The sequence below is a fragment of the Asparagus officinalis genome, chromosome 8, assembly GCF_001876935.1.
Source record: "Asparagus officinalis chromosome 8, Aspof.V1, whole genome shotgun sequence".
Lineage (NCBI taxonomy): Eukaryota > Viridiplantae > Streptophyta > Magnoliopsida > Asparagales > Asparagaceae > Asparagus > Asparagus officinalis.
This window is the reverse complement of record NC_033801.1, coordinates 42,259,437-42,267,070: the sequence shown is the minus strand read 5'-3', so window position 1 is coordinate 42,267,070 and position 7,634 is coordinate 42,259,437. Positions and strand designations below refer to the sequence as shown.

The window sequence follows — 7,634 nt, the reverse complement described above, 5'->3', positions numbered from 1 at the left end:
TTAGGGTGGGCAGAACACCTACTCGAAAGCAGATGACTATGAAAGCCGTTAGAATCCCTATTGCATTTAGGGCGAGTTGAGAGAGAGATCCTCATGGCACTGCATGCCTCCTTTACGAACTGATGGAGAGGCAGTCGAAGTCCTTGATCGAGATGGGCCAAGTATAATAGTGCTTTGTTAGGACCATGGCGATATACTGGGTTGTCTCCCTTAGGAACCATCAACTTGATACCCCTGGGGATATCATACAAGCTATAGAATCTTTCGAGATTCCCTGCAAATATTTTTGAATGAATGGGACGAAGAAGGTTAATCTTCTCTTCGTTACGACCAACGACGAAGCTTTGAAAAGCCATGGAGAGTTCTTTGAAAGAAGAAGAAAATTTTGAAGAAGAGGAAAAACACTATGAAGATTAGAACAAATAATGAGTGTTCTTCTTCCTTCCTCGAAAAGTTATTTTTAGTTTTCAACTACCAGATGGACTTATCCTGATGGTCGTCACTCTTTAAGATGAACGGAGGAGATTCAACTCATAACCCCAAGCATTTTGAAATTTAAAATTTTAAACGTCACATCCCTTCTGGGGTCCCGCGTTATATTTTAAAAAATCAAAGCGTTATTATTATCTCCGCCAACCGACTAACTATTGCGTCATATCAGATAACAGCGGCCAAAGCCTCTTAAAATATATAATAAAGAGAAAAATAATCTAGTGAGCCAACATCTCAACCAACCAAATCAGTTGACACCCTCTCTGATGACTCGAAAGGCGATATCAATCGGCTCAGAGTAGTTAGCAAATTTCTTCAATTTTTTAAAGAAGGAAACTCATTCGACGAAAATTTTGAGATTTCGTCAGATTAGAAGAACAAAAGATTTTTCATTCATTACTCAAGTATTACAAAGTATGAGATTTACAAGATGACAATGAAAGAAATCCTATAAAACCTATGAAACACCCATTCCAGCTCATGGAGTTAGGGGTAGGGAACTTTTAGGAGTAGGCGGTGGAGGAGACGATCGGTCATGTTCTTTATCTGAATCATCTTTAGCCACATCAAGGTCAAATCCTCCTTCTAGCACTTTTAATTTCCTCTAGCTCTCCTAAGCAATTGGCGACCAAAGAGGGATATTGAAAGTGATTGGGGATACTTTTCAGATCGGCAGGGAGTTGAGCTAATAAATGATCGTATCCGGCCTTGCAAGCTAAAGTCACCTCTGTCTTCCCAAGCAAGCTTTCACGATAAGTGTTAATGGCATCTTGGCGATAAATTTCAAAGACATCCTGGCAATACTTATCCATAATTTCTTGCTCATTGGATGCAGACTTAAGATGTTTAACCTCTTCTTGGAGCTTAGTGATAGTTATATATTCTTCGTCTAATTGACGCTTGGTGTGCATCGCCGCTTCTTTCTCTGCTCGAGAAAACACCTCAGCCTGATTCCTCTCTTGAAGCGCTTCATTTAACTTCTCTCTATGCTTGGCGACTTTAGAAGTGTTGGAAACGAATCCCTCGACAGCCAGTGTCGACCCGTTTTCTCGTTAGCCTTTAATAATTTCACCTCCCCAAGAAGCTTATGGTATTCAGTCCATAGATGTTCTATTCGACCATATATCTCATTTTCCAAAATGGCCCCTCGAATAAAATAGCTACGAAGAGCCTGATGAAGACCGATGTCTGGCATCTTCTCCAGATACTTCCCATCTTCTGGGAGGAGGAATTGCTCCACCACCCTAGACTAAATTCGGCGAGATCCAAGGACGGTCCCCTGAGCATTGAGATGACGTTCAACTTCGTAGTGGAACTCTGGTGCGGTTTCTGTCCCATACTTGGCACCAGGTGAAGAAAGACCAATAAGACACGTTCTTATCTTGTCCTATTCTCCCTCTTATATGTCAGAGAATTTATGGGGAAAAGGATATTTTGGACCGATAGAAGGCCCAGTCTCTTCATAAGCATGTTCCTTTCCCTGTCAAGTTGACTCCTGATGATGATCCGATGACTGCTCCCCGATCTATATCATCTCCTTATCTCTCTCTTCTAGAAGGGCTCCAGATGATTCTCTCATGATTGTTCTCTCTCTCGAGTCGCCTGAGGCGACAATTTCACCCTGCCTCTCTTCCTCCCTTGCTTGAAGCATTCCTCCCACCTCTCTTTTTCTCTTCCTATGAGCGAGGGAAGCCGCACCTTCAGCACCAACCGACTGTGCCCCTAAAGAGTAAAAATCTTCACGAAGACTTTTAGCCGGCCTAATAGATGGCTCCCCATGGGGATCGACTGACCTAGCTGTGGGCACTATAGTCGTCTCCCTTAATCCGGTGATGAGGACCATAGCCCTATCTATATCTCGAGGAGCCATCGGCACAACTGACACCCCGATCATGCGTAGGACTGATCTATCGAGTAGATCTTCAAAATGGCGAGAGCTTGCGAATCCCTTGAATAAATCGAGTTGGTTCTTATCTTCCGAAATCAGCGTGCTTCTAGCAAGAGCATCTCTCCTTATCTTGGGCTATTCAGAGCAACACATCTCTAAATCGTCCCTGATCACCCACACAAACTTTTTCTTCCAATCCTTGTGTGAATCGAGAAGATCTACGATCAATTTGAACTTTCCTATTATTTGAAAATAATAATGGGGATCCTTTTGATTTACCTTCATGGCCACTAAATGAGAAAAGATCTTCAGAGTAGACCTTATTACCAACCAATGACATATAACCACGAATGCCACAATGATGGTTATGGTATTCGGTTTCATCTGCGCAGGCGAGACTCCTAACGTCTCAAATAGTTACTTCAAAAAGGGAGGCAAAGGTAACCTTAAACCGCACTTCAGATGTCTCAAGTAGAGAGGATGTTGTTCAGGCCCATGGTCGAAAATAGCCTCTGAGCTCGTCGGAGGAGTAGTTCATATCCTCCGGGGATATCAAACTTCGTAGACATCGTCCTCAATTAGGACAAGGTCACTTTGGAGTGAATGTTTTCCAGAAAATCCTAACAATCAACCACTTCTAAAGCCAAGGATAAACGGAAGGATAGTTGGCGGGAAGAACAAGGAAAATAGGCAAGAGAGATTGAAGAAGAAGAGGAACAGTTAATTAGAAAAGAAGTTGAAAGGATGATAGCGGTGTATGGTGATTTTATATGTAAACGAAAACAAACTCTAACTTTACAACTGTCAAAGTTCGAGACATTGGATTCAATTACCTTTTATGGTTAGGGTCTATCCTCGGAATTCAAAATTCTCACGAAAGACGAAGCGTGCCACTCTCTTTTACCTCGAACAGCCCATAATCTGCCAGGAGAGCAGCCCTACTACAGTTATGATGATGCCAGTTGATGTCATCTAGTAAAGTTCTTTAAATGTAACCATCTCTTCTCCTATTTTGTCCTTTGATTATCTTTATTACTTCGCTCGGATTCAGCCCAAGCCGAATCCAAGCTAAAGGGGCTAACTGTTATGGGACATATCTGTTCCACGAATATATAACACAATGAGTCAGCATCTTGACCAGCCCAACAAGCCGATACCCCAGTGTCGCTACTCCTACAGCCAACATGAGAGATCCTGACCTCTCAGACGAGTCGACATCTTTATATCGACTCGAGAGATGGTTGTTAGTTGAGACGAGACGACATTCCAACCAGCCGGACAGGCCGACACTCCTGAGTCGACACGAAAGGCGGTGTCAGTCGACACGAGAGTCAGCAACTCAAAGATATTACCCTATGGGCTTTTCTTCTCAACGAAGCTAAAGGATTGCCCTTATTTCAAACTTGTCAGCATAGGCGTCACTTCTCAACATTGATTAATCTTTGATGATCATCATTATGTCTCTGTCCTCAACAGTCTTGAAGACTTGTCGGCTGTTGGCTCCCAATGCTGCCGAAGTGATCTCCCGCTACTCACAAACAAACACGTGTGGAGCAAATGATGACTTATTTTTCAACTCACTCCTCATCACCACCTCACTACCGTCTTGCTACACACTCCTAAAGTCTCCAATCTGGCCTCGGCATCCCCTATAAATGCAGATGCTATTCTCTATAGCCAGAGGTTCGCAATCTAAAATCCCCAAGAGCACGCACTATACAAAAACAAGAACACATAGTTATGTTACTCCACTCAAGCTCAAGTTCATCAATTGACTTGATCGTCGGAGGTACCACATGGGAAACTTAACCCCGCCCTCTTACGACTCTTTGTGTGTAGATTGCTCAATCATCCTAAGTCCGAAATCAGGAGTAAAGTCGAAGAAGAAAACGTCCCCTTGCAAACTACGTGACTTTATTTAGCTGTGTGGTATTTAACATCAACAACATCTCAAATATCAAATGCTATTCCATCATCTTTCTGAATCTCGTTTCCCATCTCACATCCTTAATATAGATTCATGCATCATATCACTTTTAAAATCCCTATGTACGTACGTGCTCCTTGGAACGTAAATCTAGATTGCTATGATATTGTCATGTTATCAATCAATTTATCCTTCAAATCATATAAAAATTCAAATAAACTGTGGCTATATATGCTACTATTCAAATTGACATATTAATCTCTCTGGACCCAACAACACTCCTCCTTCTCTTGTTGGGGTGACTCTTCTCTCTTTCTTGAGAGGGGGAAAACAGTTAGAAGTGACAAGTCTATTATTAAATTGAGCAATTTTCGCTTTCAGCCATTTTTTACGGATGTACAGAATTTTTCTTCATCATTCCATGGAATGACGAACAATATCTCTTTTCTAAAGAAATATATATATGTTTTGTAATCAACAAGTGGAAAAATTCTGCCTATTTTTTTAAGAAAATATTGACCATAACTCAATGGCAAGCTAATTATTCAAACAACAAATTAGAGTTTCTCCTAAACACTCCCAATCATAGCCTGATTCTCTCTATCCCTGTCCTTATCTCGGACCCGTTTAATGCTCACATTGAACGAGTCCATTTCTGACTTTCTCTATCAAATTCTTATATCTACACGTAGTTCTATTAATTCCCCCTATAAATTCAAATAACACATTCAAATTCTTGCACCATCAATTTGCATTCTCAAAATCTTCTGACAATGGGCAAGAAGAGCAGCGAGCCCAAGCCTACAGAGAAGTTGGGGCACTATATTATGGCTCCGTTCCGGGCCCTAGTCCGGGCCAGAGACAAGTACGTCAACACGATGACCAACTACGCCAGCCGGGCCCAGCGGGGCAGAGTCGTGGCGTCGTCTGTGCCTCGAAGTCAGAGCCACGGGTTCTACAACAGAACTGGTTCGGGGGAGGATGATATCCGGGACCTGATACGGGCTGCGTCTAAAAGATCGAAGGATCTGGCCGTGGTGCCGAGGAGCCAGAGCGTGGCGGTGGGGATCGGAATTGGGAGGATCGAGGAGGACCGTGAGTTCGAGGATGAGGCCGTATATCCGAGGAGTAGAAGCGTTGCCGTCATGGAGAAGGGGAAGGTTGGGCGCTTGATGGGTTAGGAACTGAACAGAAGGATTCATATAGAGACGTCTAACTTGTATCGAGAGACTTTGTTAATATTGTTGTTCGGTTCATTTGTATATGTATATGGAGAAGAAAGAGAAACATCCTTGGTTGAGCTCTTCTAGCTTGATGTTAACTATGCCGTACCTTCTCCAATTTGTGATCAAAAGTTGAATGACCATCATGCTGAATGAGACATGTATCTGTTTGTTTGTAGAGTGATAATTTGACTTTTTATTAGTTAATTATCTAATATTTTCTTATTAAGTTAATTGATTAGGGACTTAATTGTTACTAGTAGATATGAGATAGGATGATATGATATCGCTGAAGATCTAAGCAATGGCAAAAAATGAATTATCTCACTCACCTAGTATATGAGCTTCAGAAGACTGCAGTTAAATTATTTTTCTATCTAGATATCTCGCTCTTAGATTAGCGAGTTATTTTTTCCACTTTTAGAGGGGATATTTTTTCTTTTTCTTTTCCAAAGAAATAATAGAAACAGAAACATGGATTGAAATCATGTTTACAGAAAACAAGAAAATTAGGGTGGCTCAGTAGGTCACGTAGTAAAACTTTGTCGCTCCCTCCTAGGGGCCTAGATTACCAAAGGCGTGATGAGAAGAGGGGGAAAAAGAAGGCAAACAAGGAAATCATTTTCCTCTTATTTTTTTGCTCCGACCAAACGACCTCTAAATGGGCTAGAATCGATACTATTTTAATGGGCTTTATAGCCAAACAAAATGGTTTTTTTTTTTGGGGTGGGGGGTTGTTATTTCTAGCCCTATTTGTTTACTCAACTTTACCTATAAACACAATCACTATTGCTTGTATTCTTAAACCTAATTATCTTTTTGTTATTGCCTTTAAACCTAATTTCCAAAATACAGAAGGTAGAGCACTTGTATTTATACACAAACATGGTAAAAACCTCAAAATACCCCTTTTAATACTCCCACTTAAACCAGTACTGTTAGGTTTTATGTTTATGAGCCTACTGTCTAATCTAGTTTTAATGATTAATAAACAATTCCTAACATTTGTTTGTCGAGTGTTTGTGTTTACTTGTTAGGGATCCTACACAAAGATCCTTTGTTGGAGGTTGGATGGAATTACACCTTCACGATGATATCTAATGGAGGTTGGCGGAATTTGGATTGAAGCCCTTTACGCATTCAAGTCAAAGATCTAATATCGCGCTTCATCCCTGTCACGCCCCGCTTCCCAAAATACAAGGGAATCGGAACATGAACAAGCCCGCGACGTATTAGATTGAGAAGAAATATACACTATCATTTTTTTTTCTTCTCAATCCAATACGCTAAGCGTCGAATACAAAATCTCAATCACAGGTCCCCGATCACAATAGCAAGAATATAAAGACAACTCAGAATAAGGAATAGACATATCATCAACAGTAAATCATCCCAGACATAAAATATGGGTCCAACATACCCTTATTACAAAATAGTCCAACTAGGAAATAAGAAATACATAGTCCATAAAGAAAATACTGATAAAATACTAAATCCAACATCAACTAAAGAAAAGTACGGTAAAAAGAGTTTTAATGTCCAACTACTTTACGAAAGAAAACCACTACGCTTCAACTGGTTCTTCTACTCCTTCTGCAAGGCACTCGGCTGAGAATCCTCTGGCTCCTGCACGATTCCGAACTGAGGCTGTCTGTCTCCTAAATCTGACGTACACCCAGAAAATAGGAGTACGTCAGCGTGTATAATACACGGCAAGATCCCCCAAGCCAGGAACAAATACAATAACAGTAATAATAACATATGCGTGGTCAATGCGATAACAGAAATAGAAATAGAACATATCAAGAAACCAAAAATCAATCGGGTGACGAGATCATGTAGCTAAAAATCAGAATCAACATCTAAATAACAAGGTCATACACTAGATTGAATTAATACTTAAAAATCTACAACTCGAGACGTAGTACGTCGAGCGAAATAATCCAAACAAGGAAACCCTCATGTATATACCATATGTCTCGAATTGTAAATAATTAAATATTAACCCCGATCTATGTATGGAAAGAAATACAACTGATCTACGTCTCACAAGAGTCATACTTAGCCAAGAATCTAAGTCATGTGACTAGTCATCCTACAACAG

At 40.7% G+C, this 7,634-nt stretch overlaps 1 protein-coding gene across 1 annotated transcript; it reads left to right on the top strand.

The window, feature by feature from the left end:
- Positions 5,057-5,681, top strand: LOC109822848. The gene has a single exon (XM_020389109.1). The coding sequence runs from the start codon at positions 5,081-5,083 to the stop codon at positions 5,486-5,488; it is 408 nt and encodes a 135-aa protein (XP_020244698.1). The 5' UTR covers positions 5,057-5,080; the 3' UTR covers positions 5,489-5,681.

What these genes read in the sequence shown, in the direction of transcription:
- LOC109822848 (XM_020389109.1), top strand. Translation starts at nt 5,081, where the DNA reads ATGGGCAAGAAGAGCAGCGAGCCCAAGCCTACAGAGAAGTTGGGGCAC.